The sequence below is a fragment of the Mauremys reevesii genome, linkage group 22 (assembly GCF_016161935.1).
Source record: "Mauremys reevesii isolate NIE-2019 linkage group 22, ASM1616193v1, whole genome shotgun sequence".
Lineage (NCBI taxonomy): Eukaryota > Metazoa > Chordata > Testudines > Geoemydidae > Mauremys > Mauremys reevesii.
In genome coordinates this window covers 9,670,289-9,695,561 of record NC_052644.1, presented here as the reverse complement: position 1 = coordinate 9,695,561, position 25,273 = coordinate 9,670,289, and the positions used below count along the sequence as shown (strand labels likewise).

The 25,273-nt window shown below is 50.5% G+C and overlaps 2 protein-coding genes across 2 annotated transcripts in view; both read left to right on the top strand.

Moving 5' to 3' along the window:
* Positions 1-7,699, top strand: part of LOC120388838 (deleted in malignant brain tumors 1 protein-like) — a 30,669-nt gene extending 22,970 nt beyond the window's left edge. The window contains exons 11-13 of the mRNA XM_039510931.1: positions 5,892-6,221; positions 6,838-7,167; positions 7,686-7,699. Coding sequence (XP_039366865.1) covers positions 5,892-6,221; positions 6,838-7,167; positions 7,686-7,699 — 674 coding nt within the window. The remainder of the gene's footprint in view (positions 1-5,891; positions 6,222-6,837; positions 7,168-7,685) is intronic.
* A 1,902-nt stretch (positions 7,700-9,601) lies between these two features.
* On the top strand, positions 9,602-23,501 carry LOC120388837 (antigen WC1.1-like). Its single transcript, XM_039510930.1, has 5 exons — positions 9,602-9,627; positions 14,708-14,712; positions 20,749-21,078; positions 22,289-22,402; positions 23,371-23,501. Exons 1-5 carry the CDS (start codon positions 9,602-9,604, stop codon positions 23,499-23,501), a joined length of 606 nt encoding a protein of 201 aa, XP_039366864.1.
* The last annotated feature ends 1,772 nt before the right edge of the window (positions 23,502-25,273 follow it).

Genomic DNA, 25,273 nt, shown 5'->3' with positions numbered 1-25,273 from the left:
GGCAGTTACAGCCCTAGGCTGGGGTTTTTCCACCTCTAAGGCAAACCAAACCAGCCAGACAAAAAGGACTTTGGTCTCACCCCACTGGCTAACCACAAGTCACACAAGCAATTTCCTTAGACACTCCAGTCTCCCAGTATCACCACCAGTGCACTTGTCCTGGGGATAAATGGTTATGAAAACCAACACCCCAATAAAAGAAAAAGGTTCCCTCGATCCCAAAGGACCAAGCCCCAGACCCAGGTCAATACACACATCAGATCTTACCCACAAATCACGCTGTTGCCAATCCTTTAGAATCTAAAATCTAAAGGTTTATTTACAAAGGGAAAAAGGTAGAGATGAGAGGTAGAATTGGTTAAATGCAATCAATTACATACAGTAATGGCAAAGTTCTTAGTTCAGGCTTGCAGCAGTGCTGGAGTAAACTGCAGGTTTAGATTAAGTCTCTGGAGAGCATCCCCCACTGGGATGGGTCCTTCAGTCCCTTGTGTAAAGCTTCAGTTTGTGGCAAAGTCCCTCCAGAGGTCAGAAGCAGGATTGAAGACAAGATGGAGACGAAGCATCAGCCTTATATAGACTTTTCCAGGTGTAAGAATCTCTTTGTCTTCACTGTGGAAATTTACAGCAAGATGTAGCCTGGAGTCACATGGGCCAGTCCCTGCATACTTTGCTGAGTCACAAGGCGTGTCTGCCTTCTCTCCATGGGTCCATTGTGTCCTTAATGGTCCTTAATGGGCCATCAAACAGGCTAGGCAGAGCTAACACCAGCTTGTCTGGGAGGCTTCCCCCAGAAGCACAGCACAAACTTGAAATATTGACAGCATAGAGCCAATATTCATAACTTCAACTAAAAATGATACAGACATACAGACAGCATAATTATAACCAGCAACCCGGAACCTGGTCTTAGACACCTTATATGACCCCCTTTACTTAGGATTTGGTGCCACTACAGGACCTTGGTTGCAACCCATGTTCTATATGGTCCCCATTTATATCAATAACGTCACACCCCCAACGCAAAATTGATGCAGGAAGGGATGACAAAACATCGCTGACTGCATCCCAAGAGCCCCCTTTCCTTGGGTCCGTCTCACTACAGCTAGTGTTGGGCTAGAGGCCGCACCAGTGTATAACCGAAATGGTTTATCAAAGTCATGTTCAATAACATGAATGGATCTCTTTACAAACTTAAGGTATAACTTGGTTAGCTTTTGCAGCATGGTTCCTGTATGTTTCATGTGATCTTGCCAAGAGCTAAAGAAAACAGCTACTTTATCCATACCAGCCTTGGCCAATGTTTTGAACCCAATTAACATTAAACCAATGTAGATATTGATGTTGTTCATAGTACAGGACTCTTGGCATTTAGCCATGAAAGCAATATGGTAGTGTGCCTCAGTTTCCCCTTTCATACAGCACATCAGGTCTGGAATGTATTTTGCCCTGTGAAAAGTTCCAACACTGTTTACATGCATCAACTGTGAAACATCCGTATAGCAAGGCCCTTTAACATAAAGTATGTTTTCATGTATTCCTTTCAACATGTTTAAGGGATTTTCCAAAAGATTAGGCACATTGTACATTGTTACAGTCCTTGGCAATAGCAACACATTAGTTACAAAAATTAGCATCAGCAATAACAACAAATTCATTGCAAGTGTCCATTTACAATCATATTTGTCATGCCATACCCTTGGCTCAATACCATTGGAGATTGGGCATTTTAGGGTTAACCTGTGGCTTCCCTTTGCAAAATTCAGTCTTCTCTTTCCTTCTTGTCCTGCAGGATTAAACCCTGATTTCTCTTGCTTAACAGAGATCACCGGCTGATGGGGTGGGCCCTCTGTGCTAACAGCTATTAGCAAGTCTTTCTTCTCCCTGACAGCCAAGTAATTCGCATCAACACAGACACTAGCTTTTAACTTCTTAGCTGCTATGGATTCCACAGCTGGACTTTGTCTTACAGAGATACCACACAAATCCAAAGAGTCTGAGGGTGAGAGCTGGCTTGCTCTCCCCTGCCTCCTCAAGCATTCAGCCATAAAACTGTTCTGCTTTGAAAAACCAGTAACTGAATCTGTCCTCAGACCCTGAAGCACAGACTGCTCACTTACCGATTCAGCATGGAGACATTCCTGTCCCAACAGCATTGTCTCCCCAACAAGCTGGCCACACACAGCCAGGTGGTTATAGGGCTGCTCAACTTCCTTAACAGCTTCTACTCCACCTGAGACCTTTTCAAAGCTGCCCACACTGGATCTCTCAAAAGGAAAGTCAGTGGATCCATTCACAACAGAAAATTTCTGGTTGTTAGGAACTGAAACTTTCTTGATTAAATCACTTTTACACCCTTCAGTTGCAGTAAACTGCTTGCACAGGCTACCATGAGGATTCCTTTCCCTAGGAGCTTCTCTAAGCAGCAATTCACCCCTCTCAGAAATTCTGCCCTTCCCCTCTCCACCTAGGGCTTGCTCTACAGGAACACTTCCCTGAGCAACCACAGCCACTTTCTGGGTCTCACTTACACTTAGACTCACTTCAGGCCCCACAGGCAGATTTCTACACAATCCCCTTTTAGGCACACCTACAGACTTTCTAGATAACAGGTCAGAAGTAGTCTCCTTCCCTTGGCCATGAACAAGTTCAGGAATCTTTTCCTTCTTGCTACAAGTTGTCAAACTGTCAGTCGGTAACACAATTAAATCACCTTTATGCTCTCCTTGTGCCCTGGCTGGGGTATCACCCTGATCAGACAGAGTTGCTGCACCCTTTTCCAACCACACATTAGCAACTGGCAAACTACAAGCACCAGAATTGTCTGGTCTCTGGGATTTTGCTATGACACTAACTGGATGCAACCTAGTCACAGTGCCATTCCCCCCAGCAGACACAAACTCAGGACCATTCCCTTCCTGGGCTTTAGCTGTATTTACAACCAACTTCGAGACAACTGAATCACCCTCAACCATTACAGGCTGACAGGCACCTTCTGTCTGCTCCACAGACACAGAAGAGCCGGAGACACATTCTCCTTTACCAGACACACAGCTTGGGATTTTACTTCCCTTGTCCCAGCACACAGGGCTGTTCACAGACAACTGCTTGGAGACTGGAGTAGCTTCCTTTATAGGCAAGTCAATACTCCTGACAGACACAGGCACATTCCCTCCACTGTCACATTTCTCCACACAGGAAACAGGTAAGGGATATGGACACTCATCTTCCACTATCCCTCCCTTCCCAAATTGCTGATTAGACAAAGCCATCAGCTCACAAGGCTGCCTTGTCTCCTGCAAACTTTCCCTACCAGGCACATTGCCTCTCCCAACAGACAAGCTGCTGCTCTTTTCACTACACTGAGCTACTTTTAGCAAATCACAGTTACCCATTTCAGGTTTACTTCTACAAGCTGCACTAGCCAACAATCCATTACCCATTACAAATTTACCCTCTCCTTCCTCAGTTAGGGCTTTAACCTGACCATCTACTTTAGTCTGCTCCTGAGAAACATTTTCCTCACCAATGAGATCTTTCTGCTCTTGATCTAACTCCAGATTAACTTCTGAGACATCAGACAGACATTCAGAAACTTCATTCCCAGACAAGCTGCTTTTTTGCACAGACAAACCTTTGGAGCAACCCACCTCAGGCAAATCCTTGCTCACAATAGACACAGGTTTAAGATTATTCCTCTCCTGTGACTGGCTACCTGGATTGAACAAAGCCTCAACATTTTCCCCAATTAAAAGATCTTTAGGCAATAACTTCCTGACGCCAGCTATCACTTCATGCTGAGCCCCATTCCACTCAAGGTGGATTCTGGCTAAAGGCACACGGACAGTAAACTCACAGAGGATCACAACATTCACACTCTGATTTGGTAAATAATCTTCCTCTTTGACCAGATCTGCTTTAACAAGAGTGATGTTAGAAGCCATAGTTTGCCCTAAACAGCTTTTACCATTGACTTTTACACTCTCATACATAGCACTGCCACAATTTATGGGGCCACCCCCTACTGAACCCACAGTAACAGCATTGACATAAAAGGTGGCATTGTTGGGGTACATTTGGTTACCCCCAGACAACTGCTCAGAGTTATACAACATACCAACATTGTTACAAACTGGACTTTCAAGAGGATACAGTCTCTGCTGTTCTTCCATTGCTTTTTTGACTTGGAGTTGGAGTCTAGCTGTCTCCTGTTGCATCTGTCGAGTTTTCTCCTCAGCAGCCAGCAGCTCCAGACGCCTCTTACGAGCTTTTTCTTCCCTCTTAGCAACTTCTTTCTTTCTCTCATCAGCCTCTTTCTCCATTCGAATTTCTGCCAGTTCTTGCTCATAATCAAACTGCAGGCTGTCTCTCAAGGCTTGCAGTTTCCTTGCTTTTCCTGATGCTCTCTGTCTCATTGTCACTGATCTTTAACCAACCAAACTCTCAATCCCAAAGGTAAAATTTGGATAGCGTGGGGTTCTGACCCAAAGCTTAATTGACCTGGTTCTGTGGATCCTAGCACGACTACGCCACTGTGACGGAGCGATTCTGGCGGGACCCAACTGAGAGTGCCAAATCAGGACCAATTGCTTAAACAGGGCAGTTACAGCCCTAGGCTGGGGTTTTTCCACCTCTAAGGCAAACCAAACCAGCCAGACAAAAGGACTTTGGTCTCACCCCACTGGCTAACCACAAGTCACACAAGCAATTTCCTTAGACACTCCAGTCTCCCAGTATCACCACCAGTGCACTCGTCCTGGGGATAAATGGTTATGAAAACCAACACCCCAATAAAAGAAAAAGGTTCCCTCGATCCCAAAGGACCAAGCCCCAGACCCAGGTCAATATACACATCAGATCTTACCCACAAATCACGCTGTTGCCAATCCTTTAGAATCTAAAATCTAAAGGTTTATTTACAAAGGGAAAAAGGTAGAGATGAGAGGTAGAATTGGTTAAATGCAATCAATTACATACAGTAATGGCAAAGTTCTTAGTTCAGGCTTGCAGCAGTGCTGGAGTAAACTGCAGGTTTAGATTAAGTCTCTGGAGAGCATCCCCCACTGGGATGGGTCCTTCAGTCCCTTGTGTAAAGCTTCAGTTTGTGGCAAAGTCCCTCCAGAGGTCAGAAGCAGGATTGAAGACAAGATGGAGACGAAGCATCAGCCTTATATAGACTTTTCCAGGTGTAAGAATCTCTTTGTCTTCACTGTGGAAATTTACAGCAAGATGTAGCCTGGAGTCACATGGGCCAGTCCCTGCATACTTTGCTGAGTCACAAGGCGTGTCTGCCTTCTCTCCATGGGTCCATTGTGTCCTTAATGGTCCTTAATGGGCCATCAAACAGGCTAGGCAGAGCTAACACCAGCTTGTCTGGGAGGCTTCCCCCAGAAGCACAGCACAAACTTGAAATATTGACAGCATAGAGCCAACATTCATAACTTCAACTAAAAATGATACAGACATACAGACAGCATAATTATAACCAGCAACCCGGAACCTGGTCTTAGACACCTTATATGACCCCCTTTACTTAGGATTTGGTGCCACTACAGGACCTTGGTTGCAACCCATGTTCTATATGGTCCCCATTTATATCAATAACGTCACACCATGTCAGCTAATTACCCTTGAACCTGTAATATCCCCAAAGCTGTGACTGTTGACAGGGTTCTTCCTCACTCCCTCTCCTGCACAGCCCATGAGTTTCTGGGCCTGGTCTCTCAGCTGCCCTGTCCTACTCCAGAGGTGGCTGAATGTCAGTGGTGGGGAGTGAACTCCTGACAGGCAGTTGCACAGGCTGTTCACACCCATTAATGGGAGGTACTACTTTCCCCAGGGTCACTAGTGATCAGATGCAGCGAGTGTTTATTTCCTTGGGGCATTTGCAGACTCAGGCATTTCAGAGCAGACTCAGCTCCGACTGGTGAATGGCCCAAGTCACTGCATTGGGAGAGTCGAGGTGCTTCACAACCTGCTCTGGGGAACCGTGTGTGATGACAGCTGGGACATAACAGATGCTGGAGTCGTGTGCAGGCAGCTGGGCTGTGGGACGGCATTATCAGCCCCAGGAGGGGCTCGATTTGGACGAGGATCAGACCCCATCTGGCTGGATAACATCAACTGCACAGGGACAGAAGCTGCCCTCTCCGATTGCAGGGTTCTGCCTTGGGGAATCCATAACTGTAACCACGGAGAAGATGCCGGTGTTGTGTGCTCAGGTAACCCTCCTCCATCACTGTGGGTGTTGTGGGGAGCAGGATGGGGGCTCAGTAGGGGGCGTTCTCCCCTCGCAGTCAGTGCTGAGCCCAGTGCCCCAGCACAGCACTTAGGGCCTGCACTGCAGGGAGCAGGACGTGCGCCTCAGTGAGAGACCCTCCCCATCACTGATCGCTCTGATCACCCTGCCTCACTACAGCACAATGGGGTGCAGGGTAACTGTAGATCCCCTTTGTGGGATTTGGGGTCAAATGGAGCCTGCAGCATCTCAGAGGCAATATAAACCATTGGTTCCTTTATGAAGTGTGGGGCTCTTACCCCATTATAGTGATTTTAACCTCAGCCAATTACCCCGAACCTGTAACATCCCCCACTGCTGTGATTGGAGACAGGGTTCTTCCTCACTTCCTCTCCTACACAGCCTGCGTGTTTTCATGGCCTGTCTCTCAGCTGCCCCTTCACGCCCCAGAGGCTGCTGTATATTAGTAGGGGGGGAATGAACCTGTGTCAGGCAATTGTAGAGACTGATCAGATCTGAGTTGCTATGTTCCCCAATGTCACTAGTGATCAGAGGCAAAGGAAGTTCCTTGAGTGTTTATTCCCTTGGCACATTTGCAGACTCATCCGTTCCAGAGAGGGCTTCAATCCGACTGGTTGATGGTTCGAGTCGCTGTGCTGGGAGAGTCGAGGTGTTTCACAACCAGCAATGGGGAACCGTGTGTGATGACAGCTGGGACATAACAGATGCTGGAGTTGTGTGCAGGGAGCTGGGCTGTGGGACGGCGTTATCAGCCCTAGCGGGGGCTCACTTTGGGCAAGGATCTGACCCCATCTGGCTGGATGATGTTCAGTGCACAGGGACAGAAGCTGCCCTCGCCGAATGCAGGGCTCTGCCTTGGGGAGACAATAACTGTCACCATGGAGAAGATGCCGGTGTTGTGTGCTCAGGTAACCCTCTTCCATCACGTCACTGTGGGTGGTGCTGGGAAGCTTTCAGCACAGACCCAGCTCTCCTGTCTGAGTCAGCGCTGACCCCAGTGCCCCAGCATGGTGCTAAGGGCCTGTACTGCAGGGATCCAGCTCGGGGTCACAGTAAGTGTCTCTCTTCCCGTGGTATCAGTGCTGATCCCATTTCCCTTGCCTGTGCTGCAGGGAGTAGGGTGGGGGCTCAGTAGGGGGCGTTCTCCCCTCGCAGTCATTGCTGAGCCCAGTGCCCCAGCACAGCACTCGGGGCCTGCGCTGCAGGGAGCAGTACGTGCGCCTCAGTGAGAGACCCTCCCCATCGCTGATCGCTCTGATCCCCCTGCCCCACTACAGCACAATGGGGCGCTGGGTAACCGTAGATCCCATTTGCAGGATTTGGGGTCGAATGGAGTCTGCAGCCACTCAGAGGCAGTAGAAACCTGGGATCCCTTTATGAAGTGTGGGGCTCCTCCCCCCGTCATTCCGGGTGATTTCCATCTCAGCTAATTACTCCTGAACCTGTAACATCCCCTAGAGCTGTGACTGGAGACACGGTTCTTCCTCACTCCCTCTCCTATGTAGCCCATGAGTTTCTGTGCCTATTCTCTCAGCTGCCTTGTTCCACCCCAGAGGTGGCTGCATGTCAGGGGTGGGGAGTGAGTCCTTGATAGGCAGGTGCTGTGTTTAGGGCTGTTCAGACCTGTCAGCGGGAGGCAGTAAGTTCCCCAGCGTCACTAGCAATCAGAGGCACAGGAATCTCTCTGAGTCATTATTCCCTTGGGGTGTTTGCAAGCTCAGTCAGTCTAGGTTTTGATCCACTCCAACTGGTGAATGGCCCAAATCCCTGTGCTGGGAGAGTTGAAGTGCTTTATAATCAGCAGGGGGGAACCGTATGTGATGATAACTGGCAGTTACCTGACACTGCCGTCCTGTGCAGGCAGCTGGGCTGTGGGACGGCGTTATCAGCCCTGGCAGAGCTTGATTTTGGTGAGTTTCTTATCCCATCTGACTGGATGATGTTCACTGCAGAGGATCAGAAGCTTCCCTCAGTGAATGCAGGGCTTAGCCTTGGGGAAAACATAACTTTCACCACAGAAAAGATGCCGGTGTTATGTGCTCAGGTAACCCACATCCATCACCATGGTGCAGGGAGCGGTAGGGGGACTCAGCAGGGGGCACTCTGCTCTCACAGTCAGTGCTGACCCCAACACTCCAGTGTGGTGCTAAGGGCCTGTGCTGCAGGGAGCAGCTCAGGGACTACCATGAGGGCTGGATGTCAGTGGTGGTGATTCAGCCCAGGACAGGCAATCGCTGTGTGTGGAGCCCATTCAGACTCCTCAGTGCTATGTTCCCCAGCGTCTCTAGCAATCAGAGGCACAGAAATCTCTCAGAGTGTTTATTCCCTTCGGTGTTTGAAGACTCAGGCATCTCAGAAGTGTCTTTGCTCCAGCTAGTGAATGGCCACACTCGTTGCACTGGGAGAGTTGAGGTGTTTCATAACCAGAAGTGAGGAACTGGGTGTGATTGCAACTGGGACTTACATGATGCTGGAGTTGTGTGCTGAGCAGTGAGACGCCATTATCAGTGCCACATGGGGCTTGGTTTGGACATGGATCTAACTGTCCCTGGCTGGATGATGTTAACTGCACAGGGACAGAAGCTGCCATCTCCAAATGCAGGGCTCGGCCTCTACTGCAGAGGGGTATGTGTGCTGTGTGGAGAGGCCTTCAGCCCCATTTGATTGTTCTAGTTAGGAAAGCAAAGGGACAGAATAAGAAATCTATGACCAGCAGAGTTATTTTTATTTTTAAAATATATTAAGAACCAAAAGAATCCTAACAATGATATCGGTCCATGCTTAGATGGAAATGGTAGAAATATCAATAACAATGCAGAAAGAGCAGAAGTGTTCAATACATATTTTTGTTCTGTATTTGGGAAAAAGAGATCATATAGTCTCACCATATGGTGATGGTAATGCTCTGTCCATTCCACTAATGTATCAGGAGGATGTTAAACAGAAGCCACGAAAGATAGATAGTTTACAATCAGCAGATCCAGATAATTTGCATCCAAGGGTTTTAAAACAGTATGGAGCATGCTGGACTGTTATTATTGATTTTCAGTAAGTCTTGGAGCGCTTGGAAAGCTCCAGCAGCCTGGAAGAAAGCTCATGTTGTGCCAATTTTTAAAAAGAGTAAAAGAGATAACTCGGGTAATTACAGGCCTGTCAGCCTAACGTCAATCCCAGGCAAGATAATGGAGTAGCTGATATGAGAGTCGAACAATAAAGAATTAAAGGAGGGTAATGCAATTAATGGAAATGAACATGGGTTTATGGGAAATAGATCTTGTCAAACTGACCTGATTTTTTTTTTGGATGAGATTACCAATTTGGTTGATAAAGGTAATAGTGTGGATGAAACAGACTGAGACTTCTGTAAGGTACCGCACAACATTTTGATTAAAAAAACTATAGCAGTATAAAATTAACATGGCACACGTGGCAGGGAGTGGTCCTTAGACCTATGATATTTAACATTTTTATCAATGACTTAAAATAAAATATAAAATCATAGGTGTTAAAATTTGCAGATGATACAAAAATTGGGGGAGTGGTAAATAATGAAGTGCACAGGTCACTGATTCAGCCTGATCTGCATTGCTTGGTAAACTAGGTGCAAGCAAACAATGTACATTTAAATGTAAATATCTACATCTAGGAACAAAGAATGCAGATCATGTTTACATGATGGGGGATTATATCCTGGGAAACAGTGACTCCGAAACAGATTTCCAGGTTGAGGTAGACAATCCAGCATGAGCTCCCACTGAGACTCTGTGGTCAAAATGGCTAATGCAATCCTGGGATGTATGAAGAGAGGAATCATGAGCAGGAGCAGAGAGGATATTTTACCTCTGTGTTTGACACTGCTGTGGCCATTGCAGGAATATTGTATTCAGTTCTGCTGCCCACAATCCAGGAATGATGTTGATAAATTGGAGAGGTTCATAGAAGAGCCACAAGAATGATTAAACGATAAGAAAACCTGCCTTACAGTGACAGGCTCAAAGAGCTCAATCTATTAACAAAGAGAAGGGTGAGAGGTGACTTGATCACAGTGTACAAGAATCTACCTGGGGAATAAATATTTAATAATGGGTTCTTCAATCTAGCAGAGGAAGGTAGAACAGCATCTAATTGTTGAAGGTTGAAGCTAGACATATTTAGAATGGTGAGGGTAATTAACCATGGCACAAATGACCATGGGTGGTGGTGGTTGAGTCAAGAATGGATATTTCTGTAAAAGCTCTGCTCTAGGATCAGACTAGGTGCTCAAAAAGGTACGTTCTAGCCTTGGAGTCGATGACTCTATGATCCCCTGCCCTGCTATGGCACAATGGGGCACTGTGTAATCACAGGCCCCACTGGTTTGGTATGGTGTTAAATTGAGCCCGTAGCCAATTACATGGACTAGAAATGAGAACATAAGAACATAAGAAAGGCCGTACCGGGTCAGACCAAAGGTCCATCTAGCCCAGTATATGTCTACCGACAGTGGCCAATGCCAGGTGCCCCAGAGGGAGTGAACCTAACAGGCAATGATCAAGTGATCTCTCTCCTGCCATCCATCTCCATCCTCTGACGAACAGAGGCTAGGGACACCATTCTTACCCATCCTGGCTAATAGCCATTTATGGATTTAGCCACCATGAATTTATCCAGTCCCCTTTTAAACATTGTTATAGTCCTAGCCTTCACAACCTCCTCAGGTAAGGAGTTCCACAAGTTGACTGTGCGCCATGTGAAGAAGAACGTCCTTTTATTTGTTTTAAACCTGCTGCCTATTAATTTCATTTGGTGACCCCTAGTTCTTGTATTATGGGAATAAGTAAATAACTTTTCCTTATCCACTTTCTCAACATCACTCATGATTTTATATACCTCTATCATGTCCCCCCTTAGTCTTCTCTTTTCCAAGCTGAAGAGTCCTAGCCTCTTTAATCTTTCCTCGTATGGGACCCTGTAAACGGGTCCACTCACCCCTGCAGCACCTCCTGCTGGTTGCTCTGCGAACTTCACTCAGTCTCGCCCTGGAGCACCCTCTGCAGGCGGGTGATCTACCGGTTCTTAGGCCCCCCCGGGGCCCTCCCTGGACCCAGGCCCTTCTACATGGGGCGCTGCCCCTAGCAGCAACCCCTGTTTCTTGGGTCTCCCTTTCTGTCTCAGGGAACCCCCCACCCTCTATCCCTACCTTGCCTCAGTAGTGGCTACTGACAGTCATTGTCTAGCCCCACACTCTGGGGCAGACTGCAGTGTCAGCCAACTCATCCCTGGCAAGGAGGGTTTGGACCTGCTGCTTGTCCTACCCCTGGGCTGCCCTCTGCAACCCCCAGTACCCTTTTGGGCCTATAACTAGGCTGCAGCCTGGGGCTTTCCTGGCTGGAGCTCCCCAGCCCCTCAGCTTTCCCCAGCCCTGCTTCACTCAGGTACCTTCTTCTAAGTCCCAGCAGCTAGGCCCATCTCCCTCTACATACAGAGGAAGACTGCCTGGGCTCCTGGCTTCCCTGCCTTTTATAAGGCCCAGCTGTGGCTTAGTTTGGGGCATGGCCCCCAGCTGCAGCCACTTCCTTGGTCAGCTCAGCCCTGTCAGGCCACTTTCTAACCCCCCTGGGCCCGGAGCAGGGGTCACCCTGCTACAGACCCTCTCTAAACCCCTAATCATTTTAGTTGCCCTTTTCTGAACCTTTTTTAGTGCTAGAATATCTTTTTTGAGGTGAGGAGACCACATCTGTACACAGTATTGGAGATGTGGGCATACCATGGATTTATAAAAGGGCAATAATATATTCTCAGTCTTATTCTCTATCCCCTTTTTAATGATTCCTAACATCCTGTTTGCTTTTTTGACCGCCTCTGCACACTGCGTGGACATCTTCAGAGAACTATCCACGATAACTCCAAGATCTTTTTCCTGACTCGTTGTAGCTAAATTAGCCCCTATCATGTTGTATGTATAGTTGGGATTATTTCTTCCAATGTGCATTACTTTACATTTATCCACATTAAATTTCATTTGCCATTTTGTTGCCCAATCACTTAGTTTTGTGAGATCTTTTTGAAGTTCTTCACAATCTGCTTTGGTCTTAACTATCTTGAGTAGTTTAGTATCATCTGCAAACTTTGCCACCTCACTGTTTACCCCTTTCTCCAGATTATTTATGAATAAATTGAATAGGATTGGTCCTAGGACTGACCCTTGGGGAACACCACTAGTTACCCCTCTCCATTCTGAGAATTTACCATTAATTCCTACCCTTTGTTCCCTGTCCTTTAACCAGTTCTCAATCCATGAAAGGACCTTCCCTTTTATCCCATGACAGCTTAATTTACGTAAGAGCCTTTGGTGAGGGACCTTGTCAAAGGCTTTCTGGAAATCTAAGTACACTATGTCCACCTGTCATAGGTCTCACCCCCACTTAGAGCTGTTGGGTTCCAAAATGGGGACCTGCCTTGGTTTCCCTCTAAACTAAAATCCTAGTTTAGATCTGGTAAAAGCTGCCACCACCCAATAAGGTACGTGTATTGGGACACAGTCCTTCCCCAAAATCCTTGGGGAACCCAAGAGCCCCAAATCCATGGAGTTCTTACACCCAGGAGAAATAAACCATTCCCCCCTGCTTCCTCCCCCCTCCCTTTTCCTAGGAGACATACCGGGATCCACTACAGAGGGATGCTTCCCTCCTCCCCTTTCCCTGAGAATCCACCCAAGGAAAGATCAACCAAGTCCTTTATAGAAAAGATTTATTAAAGAATAAAAAAGAAAGTCACTGTCTCTGTAACCAAGATGGAACAATACACAGGGTCTAAACTTATCAATCTCTGGAGAGAATTCCCCCTCCCCTTCTTTCTCAGTAAAAGCAATAACAGTACAGAATTAAAGAAATTATATAGCAAAACACAGAGTTGCAAATACAGAAATAAAAGTATAAGAATACTAGTTCCTTGCTAATACTCACTAGCTTGAATAGAAGAATTTATTGCAGAAACCTGGGAGGACTTGATTAAGATGTCTGGACTCCCTTAATTCCCAAGAGAGACTCTCTAAAAACACAAAGAACAGAAAAAAAACCTTCCCTCCACAGGGATTTGAAATTATCTTGTCCCTGATTGGTCCTCTGGTCAGGTGTCCGCAGGTACTGCTTGTTAACCCTTTACAGGTTGAAAACAAAACCTTAACCCTTAACTAACTGTTTATGACACCACCGGATCCCCCTTGTCCACATGTTTGTTGACCCCTTCAAAGAACTCTAATAGATTAGTAAGACACGATTTCCCTTTACAGAAACCATGTTGACTATTGCTCAAGAGTTTATGTTTTTCTATGTGTCTGACAATTTTATTCTTTACTATTGTTTCAACTAATTTGCCCGGTACCGACGTTATACTTACCGGTCTGTAATTGCCGGGATCACCCCTAGAGCTCTTTTTAAATATTGGCATTACATTAGCTAACTTCCAGTCATTGGGTACCGAAGCCGATTTAACGGACAGGTTACAAACCTTAGTTAATAGTTCCGCAACTTCACATTTGAGTTCTTTCAGAACTCTTGGGTGAATGCCATCTGGTCCTGGTGACTTGTTAATGTTGAGTTTATCAATTAATTCCAAAACCTCCTCTAGTGACACTTCAATCTGTGACAGTTCCTCAGATTTATCACCTACAAAAGCCAGCTCAGGTTTGAGGGTCACTTTGTCAAGAGACGTCTGGTATCCCCAGATCTTGCATCTTAGTTAATTAATCCTGAACCTGTAATGTTCTTTAGAAGCTATGATTAGACACAGGCTGCTTCCTCGCTTCCTGTTCTAAACAGCTGGGCCATATTTCCCTGTCCTGTTTCTCAGCTGCCTGGCCCACCCAATAGGTGGCTTCATTTCAATGGTGAGAAGAGATCCTGTTCTCCCATTCTCATGCAGTTTCTGTGTCTGGAGCCTGTTCAGACTAACAGAGGTTAAGGCTGGAAGGGAGTGTTTTGAGCATTGAATCAGGCCATTGGCAAAACTCGGCGAGAGAATCTCTCTTGTGCCAAGGCCACAACTTTTGTTTGAGTTATCACAGATTTTTAGGAAAAACTCCCAATCTTCTTCTTCCTGTATAGATTTAAAGTGCCAGAGGATCTCACGTGTCCCTAGATACATTGTTCCAGTAATTAATTAACCTCACTGGTATCAATGCCCTGATATTTCTGAATATATCTAGCTTCAGTCACTGGATCTCATTCTGTTTTTGCCTGCTGGATTCGAGAGTGTCCTCTGATAGGTACTGATAGAGTGTAATCAAGTCATCTCTTAACTTTCTCTAAATTAAACTAAATAGGATGAATGGACTAAAAGGTGGATGAAAGAAAGCTGTCTAGATCGACGGGCTCAATGGGTAGTGATCAACAGCTCAATGTCTAGTTGGCAGCTGGTATCAAGAGGACAACAAGGCATTGTTGACTAACAGATTTATTTGGGCATAAGGTTTTGTGGGTAAAAAACCCACTTCTTCAGATGCATGGAATGCAAATTACAGATTCAGGCATTATATACTGACACATGAAGAGAAGGGAGTTACCTCATAAGTGGAGAACCAGGGCCAATTCCATCAGGGTGGATGTAGTCCACTCCCAATAATTGATGAGGAGGTGTCAATTCCAGGAGCAGGAAAGCTGCTTTTGTAGTGAGCCAGCCACTCCCAGTCCCTATTCAAGCCCTAATTAACGGTGTTAAATTTGAAAATCAAGAAGAAGACATCAGGACATCAGGAATGGCAACATACAAAAGCCAGTAGGAGAACACTTCAGTCTTCTATAGACATTCTAGAACAGATTTAAAAGTAGCCATACTTGGACAAAAAAAACTTCAGAAACAGACTGCAGAACTAAAATTCATTTGCAAATTTTCAGTGGATTGTTTCTGTTCAAAGGAGAGATTGAAGATTCTATAGCTAAGCGGGCAAACATGATCCTGCAATGTATAAGTGGGGGAATATCAAGTAAGAGGAGAGAGACAGTTATGGACATTGCTGGATTTCTGCAACGCAGTCCTGGTTATTTACAAAGCACGTACAAAGTCCCATCTGGCTGAACACAGCAGAAATCAAACAAAAGGAGAGAGTTTCGTTGCTCACAGTTCAAAGTCTCTTTCAGCCATCCTGACCCCAAAGCGCTTAGCATTTTTCTGAAGGTCACATGATCAGCGATTCTCTGGCTGTGTCTGGGCTTCTTTGCTCCTTCTCTGAATCACTCTCTGTAGCTTAAGACTAAGATAAAGATTCAGCATCAGCCCCGTCTGTTGGTATTGGTGCTGTCTGCACTGATCACTAGAGCTTTCCCCTCCCCCCTGCCAGTTAAATGAGAATTCAAAATAATAACTTCCTAGGAACCCAGGTACTCTGCCATCCACACAGGTTTCCTTGTCAGTCTGCATGCTCGAGTCCTATATTCACTCATGGAGACATCAGTCATGGTTGGATCTAGGTTATCAGTGAGTTCAGGGCTCAGGCCCTGTCGGTGAGGCCTATCTGTTGTGGACAGGCTGTCTGTAGAAGATGGCAATGTGCCGAGGTAAGCTGCATGCACTTGCTTTTGGTATCAGCAAGGATAAGTTGTTCAGCTTTTAATGACCATGTAAAGTCCCCTCCAAAAAGGAGTAAGTTTGGGATTCTTTTTCAGGATGCTTTTTTCCAGTTGTGTAGCCGCTGCTGCAGCTTCTGTCCTTCCTGCGCAGGCATTCCATTCTCCTCTCTCCTGGCGTCTCGTGTCTGGCACGCTCCCTTCCGACTCATCCTTTCCTCCACCTGCTGGAATGCTGTCCTCAAGCACTCAGATACGGCCAGGGTTACGCTACACAATTACTTTGGTATAACCATGTTGCTCAGTGCTGTGAAAAATCCGCACCCCTGAGTGACGTAGTTATGCCGACCTCAACTCCCCATGTAGAAAGTGCTATGCTGGCAAGAGAGCATTTCCCGTGGACACAGCTACTGCCTCTCATGGAGATGGGGTTAATAAGCTGACCAGAGAGCTCTCCCCTCGGCTTAGAGCAGTGGTTTTCAATCTGTGGTCCGCGGGCCCCGGGGGTTTGCAGACTATGCCTAAGGGGTCAATAAAAGGTTGTCATTACCATAGAACCGTGGTTTTCAGTCTGTGGTTCCTGAACCCCTGGGGGTCCACAGACTATGTCTGAGATTTCCACCTCCATTCGAAACATTTCAAGGTCTGCAAATGAAAAAAGTTCGAAACCCCCTGGCTTAGACCATCTTCATCAGAAGAGCTACAGCAGCTGGCGCAAGTTTGCAGTGTCGGCCTGCTCTAAGGGTCCACTGTATCTCTGACCTGTATGGGTGCCAGGGACCTGGCCAGTTCTTGCTGCTGAACATCAAGTCACTGGGAGGCCTGGGTTTGCAGGGTCCACAAATTATCCCAGAAGCAGAGTAAGGGATAGTTGCTTGATGGCTGTGCTAAGATACCAAACAATACCTTCATTTCCCCGTCTTGTTGGTCTTCATCGACTCAGGCTGTAAGAATGGAACCAGTGGTGTGGTTTACAAGGCAACACTGGTACTTACCTTGGTTATCTGGAGTTCTCAGCAAACCTCGTGTAGTAACCGTGATACAAATTCGTTCTCCTCATAACTGCAGATGCAGCCTGGTGGGATGAATTGCAACCCTACCTGTCTCATCAATGCAGTCATAGCTGTTTCAGTCATTTTACTCTTCAGTCGCTGCAGCACCACATGCTTTGGGAAAGTGTACTCACCCCCTACTGGAAGGGGAAGAGTTAACTCCCTGCTGTGAGGTGAGGAAGTCACAACCCCACGTCCCTACTGGGCATGCTCCAGGTGCAGCACTAGTATAAGAGGGAGCAGCCAGGTTCAGTTTGGGCTGACCACCGAGGAGGAAAGATGTTCTTTGCTGGCTCCTTCGCAGGAGCAGCTGGAACCCCTGACTGTGGATGCCGGAGACACCGAGACCTAGAGATATGCCCAAGTGCATGCGGACGCACAAGAGGGATCAGAGTCACTGGGAACCACATGCACCAAGAAGCCTGGAGATCTCAACGGCAGCTCCAAGAGACATGGTAGGAAGTGGCCCGCAGGGAACTAGCTATAGTCCTGTGGGAAGTTGATGTGTTTCAGTTGAAGCCCCGCTGACTCTGTGGCGGAGAACTCCACCACTGAGAGGGCCCTGGGCTGGGACCCAGTGGAGCACATATGCACACCACAGATGGCGGCCCATTGGCACTGACTGCAAGGCCTTACTGCCCTGAAGATTATGGCGACTCTACTGCTCTGCGAGTGAGAGCAACTCTGCTGACTCTGGCCATTGGGCCACAGAGCCCTGAGACATGGGCAGTCCTATTGGCTCTGGCCTTTGGGCCATCCAGCCCTGAGGGAGAGGGCATCTGTATAGGCCCTTACCTTTAGGTTTTCTACCCCTGAGGACAAGGGCAGACTAATTGACTCTGACCACTAGGCCATACCATCCCAGAGGCAGAGGCAGTTATATCGACTGTAGCCATTTGGCCACACTGTGCTGAGGCTGAGGGCAGCTCAAAGTATGGGGTGCACTCACCCGGCACTGGTTGTGGTTCCCCCACCCCATCACACATGGTACAGAATGATAGGCTTACACTAGGAAACCTGACAGAGGGACGGGTTTTCCCCGTTTGTTGTAGTGATTTGCATTGGGAGAATATTAGAATGAGAAGTGGAGTCTGATAAAGTCTCGCAGTGGTTACTTGAGAGCCAGCAACAACAAGCACCTCAGCAACAGCAGCACCAGGTGGACCTGTTGCAACCGATCGCTCACTAGCAACAGCAATTGATGAGTGAACTATCCATGCAGCCACAGGCCCAGCAGGAAAGGCTGGTTCAGCAGATGGTGATGTTACTATGCCCTGGAGGGGCTTTGAGTGTCACCCCAACAGAGTCCAACCCAGGGTCCATCCATGCTGCCTGGCCTCCCACTGCAGCTTGCCAAGATGGGGCCTTCCATGGCCACTCAGTGACCTCCAGAACACTGGGCTACCCTTCTAGCCCCATACATGATGGGGCCAGCCCAGCTGGCTTACCGAAAATTGGATCACCAGGATGCCTTGGATTATGTCAAGGTGAAGGCGGCCATCCTTGACCAGACCGGTATTAGCCCAGAAACATACCAACAGTGGTCCCGTTGTGAGCGGTACCCTACCGGGGCTAGCCTGAGGGCAGTAGCCCAGTGCCTCAGAGCTTATGCCTGAAGGTGGCTGGAGCCCAACAAGGGGTCTGGAGCCCAGGTGGCAGAGGCTGTAACCCTCGAGCAGTTCACCCAAGTCCTCCTGGCCGGAGGGAAGGAATGGGTACAGTGATACCAGCCTGTGACACTTGTGGATGCCATTGTACTGCTGGAAGATGACTTAGCGGCCGAAAGTGTGGAGCAATCTCACATGAATGATGAGTTGGGGGGAAGAGAGAAGCCAGTCAGGGGAAGTACACACCAGACGGAACCTGGAGGGCTGTGACATTTGTCTGGGGGCTCAGGCATTACCTCAGACCTGACCCAGAGATTGATGGCCACTCGAGTCTCAACTCGGCAGGAGGAAGTGTGTGTGAGGGGGGGAAGGGACTTGCCCCCAGGGGTTCAAGTCAAGACTGGGGACATCTGATGTCTGGCCTGTAATTTTAAATATCATGTTGGCAACCCTCATCTTAGCTTCTGCATCCCTTACTCGCCCACCCTCACTCCCTGCTGCAGCCTGGACCCACCACAGCCCGTCTCTCTGGGCCCTCTGTGCATTTAGGCCTCTTCTCCGTCTGCTCGGCTGCTACCTCTGCAGCTTTTGGCTGTTCTGGCTGGGCTGGCCGGCCAGCTGGGCTGTTTTCCTTTCTCCCTTTCCCCTTCCTGAGGGGGTGCTCTGTGATCTGTTGGGCTCTTCTTCCATCCCACCCCTCACACCCTGTAGAGATGACACAGACCCAGGGCTGTCTTCAGTTCCTGGTTACACACAGAGACTCTTACCTCTTTGCTCTGTGCCCCTAGTGACCGCTCTGAACACTGCAACCCCCACCAGCCCCAGCATAACCATACTGAAGTGCACTGGCCATAGATTATATACACTTGGAACCCTTCTGCCTGTCTGAGTTGGCAGCAACAAGGGCTGGGTTCAGTATCCAGGGGTTCCTTTTCAATAACGCAATGCAAAAACGGCTCGAGCCCCCACCCAGTGACCTGGGACAATTACATACCACCCCCCAGGCGCCTCTAGAAGGCAATACTTCCCCTCTCGCAAGCACAGAGTCTGAGTGTAGCAAAATCCTTTCAATAAAGGAGGGAACCAATGCGGCATTATGTTGGGGAAACACCACAAACAAGATTCATAACACAAACCATGAGCAAAAGCCCCACCCCCAAGTAAGTCTGGCAGTGTCCTTTTCCCCTCGGGGTCTTAAGTCCAACAACCCAAAAATCTCTGTCCCTGGTCAGTGCAGCCCCAAAGTTCAAAAGTTTATCTGCAGAGTTTTACCTGCCCAGCCTGGGTGGAAATGGGGGCGGGGGGCACACGGGGTGTTAAGGGGCAGCTTACGTGGTCCGAGGGGGTTCTGCTGCTGCCTTCACCATGAGCCGCTCCACTCCACCAGCCGTCCCGTGAGCCGCTCCAGCCGTCCCACGAACTGCTCCGCTCTGCCCCGCTTCACTCCACTCACAATCCTGTGGGCTGCTCCAACCACCCTACAAACTGCTCTGCTTTGCCAGCCACTTAGCAATAGATCTTCAGGCCCTCCCCACTAGTTAACACGGCACTCGCTGATTCTGCCTGCAGCTGATTGTGGAAGACCCCTCGAGGCAACCCCTGGCGGTCTGAACTCAGTGCTCTTCTCTTCCAGCAGGGCAGCCTGTTAGGGCAGGGGGTGCTGAAGAGCTGGGGCATCCAGCAGTGGGCAGCAAACATCTGGTTCACCCCATCACTTCTGTCAGGGCAGTTTTGTGTTTGCACATAGCCAGTGTAATCAGGTCCAGATCACTTGCACCTCTGCACCTTCACATTTCTAATTCTGTGATAAATTCTCCTTTATCCATCAGTCTCCTGCAATCAGCCTCAATCTCCCAGAGGCTACTGAAACCAATCCAGGAGATTTTAGGCACTAAAAGTCCAGCAGCACAGCAGGGCTAAGGCAGGCAGCCTACCTGCTCTGGCTCTGCACGGCTCTGTGTATGTGTCTGCTTGTTTAGCAGCGTGTGTAAGGGGGTGCAGTATGTATGTGTGTTTGAGGCAATGTGTATATGTGTGCACAGGGCCATATAGCAGTTGTGCATGGGACTCTGTGTGTGTGTGTCTGCTTGTATAGCAGCATATCGTATAGGGGGATGCAGTGTGTGTGAGTGAGGGACCGCACGCACACATGCACACAGGTGGAGTGATATAGAAATGGCTCCTCTCTGCTCTGTGCAGACACTCACACCCCATGCACGAGCCGTGCCGGGTATCCGGGCGCCTGGCGGCAGGGAACAGCCTCTCACGGCCTGGGCTTTGTGTTTCAGATCAGGGCCAACTGAGTCTGCGGCTGACGAGTGGCCCAAGCCCCTGCTCCGGGCGAGTGGAGGTGCTGATTAACAACACCTGGAGTGCCGTGTGTGACGCCGGCTGGGGCCTGCCGGAGGCGGGGGTGGTGTGCAAGCAGCTGGGCTGCGGCCCGGCGCTGTCAGCCCCGGGGGCTGCTCAGTTTGGCCATGGGGCCGGCGACGTCTGGCTGGAGGGCGTGAGCTGCTCGGGTCAGGAGTCCCTCATCAGCGAGTGCCAGCTGAGCCGGCTGGGTCCCGGGCAGTGTGGCCATGGCTCCGAGGCCAGCGTGGTGTGTGCCGGGCAGGCCGGTGAGTGACCAGCGCCGTAGCCGTGCCCATGTTTCTGCAGACACGGGGTGGGCGGGAGTGACACCCTGGCCATGCCAGGGGGAGGCCAGTCTCCAGGGGGGTAGCAGCAGGGCTCCTGCCCACCACACCGAGGTTACTGGCTGTCCCAGAGATTCCCACAGCCCTGCTCAGCCTGGGGCACCACTCCTGGGTCTCTGAGCAGCCTCTTCCGCCATGGGGCTCCCGCTCCTGCCAGCCCTGGCTCCAGCGCTGGAGGCTGCTACCCCTGCAGGCAAACCCAGAGCACAGATCTGGGGGGCAGAGTCTGGGGGGCAGGGCCTGAGGAGGAGTATGAGGGACAGGGATTGTGGGAAAAGCTGGGAAGAGGCCTCTGGGAGCTAGTGCCCCCAACCCCCTCTAACAGGTCCCACTCCCCCGGACTTCATGGGCTGGGAATGGTCCCAGGGGGCAGCCCAGCCTTAGGCCTACTCCCATATCCCAACTCCCTGCCCCAGCCCCGAGCCCCCTCCTGCACCCAAACTCCCTCCCAGAGCCCGCAACCCCTCCTGAACCCCAACCCCCAGCCCCAAGCCCCCTCCTGCACCCAAACTCCCTCCCGGAGCCCACATCCCCTCCCACACCAACCCCCTGTCTCAGCCTGGTGAAAGTGAGTGAGGGTGGGGGAGAGCCAGCAAGGGGAGGGAGAGGGGATGGAGTGAGAAGGGGCATGGCCTTGAGGAAGGGGCAGGGGACAGGGGTGGGGCAAGGGTGCTTGGGTTAGTGTGATCAGACAGTTGGCAACCCTACCCCTTAGCCACCCCCCGGTGTAGGGCCCTGCACTGCCCCACACTCCGCCCTCCTCCCCGGGCCCTGTGGCAGAGGGGGTGGGGTTGGCCAGCCAAGGTTCTGAAGGCAAGAAACTCAATCCCGGGTGGGGCTGTGGGGTGGGGCAGGGAGGTCACCTCAGGATAGGGGCTGGGGAGCGGGGGACAGAGTCAGACCCATAGGGACTGTGGTGCAGGGGAGGGAGTCAGCCGTGGGGGGTCCTGTGGGGTGGGGACAGAGTTGGGCCATGTGGGGTTGTAGGGGAGGGGATGGAGTCAGCCTTGGCAGGAGGCTGTGGTGGGGGAGAGAGTCGGTCTCAGGGGCTGTGGGGCAGAGGCAGGGTCAGCCCCATGGTTGTGGCAGGTCTGTGCGGGGGGAACAACTCACTGCCTGGCTCTCTCCCCAGACTCTGGGCTGCTCTTGTCCCTGCTCCTCGGCCTGGGGGCTGTCGTGGTGCTGATCTTCGTGGCCCTGCTCTGCTGGAGGATGCGGCGGGACGGAGCCGCTGGGAACCCCCGGGGTAAGAGCCCTGGACCTCGAGCACAGCGCCGCAAGGAAGCGGGGCTGGGATGAGGGTTGCCGTCCTAACCCAGGAGTCCAGCCCCTGCTGGCACCCAGTGCCCCTGGGCTGCTTCCCTGCATGGGGACCTGCTGCTCTCACAGTTATTGGGATCCCTGCTCTGGCTGCCATGCACAGGCCCAGTGTCCGGCCTGCGGGTGCCCCATCCCTACAGCCCAGCCCTGGCAGTGGTGTAGGGTTGCCAGGCAGACAGTTTTTGACCAGAACCCCCGTTCAAAAAATGACCATGGCAGCTCCGGTCAATGGCACAGCAGGGGTCCGAGGCTATGGCAGGCTTCATGTGCTGCCTCCGCCCTGAGTGCTGGCTCCACAGCTCCCATTGACTGGGAACCATGACCAATGGGAGCTGTGAGGGAAGTGCCTGCAGATGAAAGGCAGCACACGGAGGCTCCCCGGGCACCCATGCACCTAGGATCCGCAAGGGCCTGGTGGCCGCTTCCTGGGAGCCATGGTAAGCGGCGCCGGGACCTTGAACTCCTAACCCCGTCCCAGACCCTCACCCTCTACTCCAACCTGCTCCCACACCCAAACTCCCTCCTGGAGCCTGTACCCCCAACACATCCCAACCCCCTGCCCCAGCCCCCTCCTGCACCCCAAACCCCTTAACCCCAGCCCCACCCCAGAGCCCAGATCCCAGCCGGATCCCACACCCCCTCCTGCAACCCACCCTCGTGGTCTAGACAGGTGAAAGTGTGGGAGGGTGTGGGAGAGCGAGCAATGGAGAAAGGGGTCATGGAGCGAGGGGGGGCGGAGCCTTAGAGGGGCAGGGGTGTTCAGCTTTGTGTGATTCAAAAGTTGGCAACCCTACGGTGGGGTCCCGTTCACAAGGTGCCCTGGCACCTGGGTGAGGTTGGGCCGGGGGCAAAGGTCAGTGGCCTGGGTGATTCACTCTGTCCTCTTGCTTGCAGGCCATGTGCACCTGAAGGAGCTGAGGGCTCCAGGGACCCCACCCCGGTCCCAGGGAGCGGCAAATCCAGAGCCCTCCCAGGAGCCCGACAGCCAGATGACCTGGCTGGTGAGGGAAGACATGGTGCTGTGAGAGCCGCGTGCCAGCCGGGCTGGGCTGGGCTCAGCCTGCAGTGAGAGACTGGGTGGGATCCTGCTCAGAGCAGCCCCAGAGCTGTCAGCTGCCTGGACTGTGGGGATGCTGATGGGGCTCATCTGGGGGCTGGGGATCTCCACTCCCACTGTGGGGCCCCTGGCATCATTGTCCCTGCAGCTGACTTGGAAAACTCCCCTGCTCCACCCCACCCCCAGCTTTCCCTGCTGTAGCTCCCAGCAGCTCCCATGCCCATCCCTGAGCAGCCTGTGCCCAGCCATGCAGACAGCATGTGGTGCGCCCTGCAGAACCATTGTCAGGTGCACAGGGACAGCCGGCTCCTTCCCCACCCAGCGACCATCCCAACATTTAAATGAGCTATGGGGAAAGACTGACTATGGGTGTCTGCCTGTGCCCGATGTGCCAGGCCCTGGTAAAGCCTGGTATTCTCATATGTATGTGCCCAGTACAGCCTGCTCTCGGGCTGCTGGGCTCTGTCTATCTGTACCCAATGCCCCCTGAACTGAGGGTGCCAGGCCCCGTCTGTCTGTCTGTGCCCAATGCACCCTGAGCTCAGGCCACCAGGCCCCATCTGTCTGTGCAGCAGCCAGCCCGAGCCCCCAGTAAATGATCATTACAGCTTCTAGTGTGTAGATAAGGTGCAGAACTACGTGCAGCTGCATGATGGTGCCTTGCTTAATGGAAAGGGATGGGCCGGGTTACAGATACAGATACAAAGAGTTTGTCTCTAACCTTCCCTCCCCCACCCCATCCTTGTGCTGTATAAATACCCTGTGGTAATATTACACAGCTAGATACGGAGACAGCAGCTGCGTCCAGACATGAGCCCTGTTGCACATTTCCCAGGGGAAGATGTTGTGGAACAACCACATTATTCCCCCTTTTCTTTGCATTAGTAGCATATTGGCAGCAGAAACCTTTCTGATTTCTTGTAATTCCCAAAAGCTTCCACAAGGTGTCAATGGCTCCTCACTCCTCAAAGTGCCCCACTCTCATCCCCTCTGTAGTAGGGGGACCATATGTCCTGTTTTGGCAGGGACAGTCCCTTTTTCAGCTCTGTTCAGGCCGTCCCTACTTTTTTCAGTAAAACTGGACATTTGCCCTGATTTGTGAAAGCGGCGCTGCCTTCAGAGCTGTCCCCCCGGGCAGCAGTCCCCGATCTCCGCTGCACACTACAGGCAGTTCTTATGTCTGGGTCAACCTAGGACAGCTGTTCACTGCTTGCATTACAGGATAGTGAGGAGATGTATAATCCCTTCCCGAGCAGCCTGGTGTTCTGGTAAAATGAGTGTGCTGCACACATTACAGCGGGGCATTCCTCCCTGAGCTCAGTGAGTGCAGTCGTGACTGGTAGGACACACAGAGAGTAGGGTGACAGAGTGGAGAGTAGAGAGATGTGGCTGCTGCCAGGGGGATCAGCTCTGAAGGCAGCAATGCCCGCCAGCAGCAGCAGAGAAAGTTGCTGCTGTCAGACAGTGCTAATTTCAGAACTGACCCCAAGGAAGCAGCCTCGCTTGCTGGCCGCAGGGCAGAGCAGAGAAGTAAGGGTGACATGGTATTGCCACCCTCACTTCTGCGCTGCCTCAGAGTCTGAGCTTCCCTTACTGTAAGGCTCAGAATAAAATGCTTTGAGCAACTTAACCGGAGGCTGCATAGAAGCACTAAATTAATGTTCCCGTCAGCTCAGTGCGAGGTCAGCAACGAGAAAGTAGAAACTGATGGGCACAGATCATAGCTAAATGGATTGTCAG

Bases quoted from the DNA above. Each gene is read 5' to 3' on its own strand.
- LOC120388837 (XM_039510930.1), top strand. From the start codon at position 9,602: ATGAAACAGACTGAGACTTCTGTAAG. The intron at 21,079-22,288 runs GTGAGTGACCAG...CTCTCTCCCCAG, and splicing joins GGTGTGTGCCGGGCAGGCCG to ACTCTGGGCTGCTCTTGTCC. The intron at 22,403-23,370 runs GTAAGAGCCCTG...TCTTGCTTGCAG, and splicing joins AGCCGCTGGGAACCCCCGGG to GCCATGTGCACCTGAAGGAG.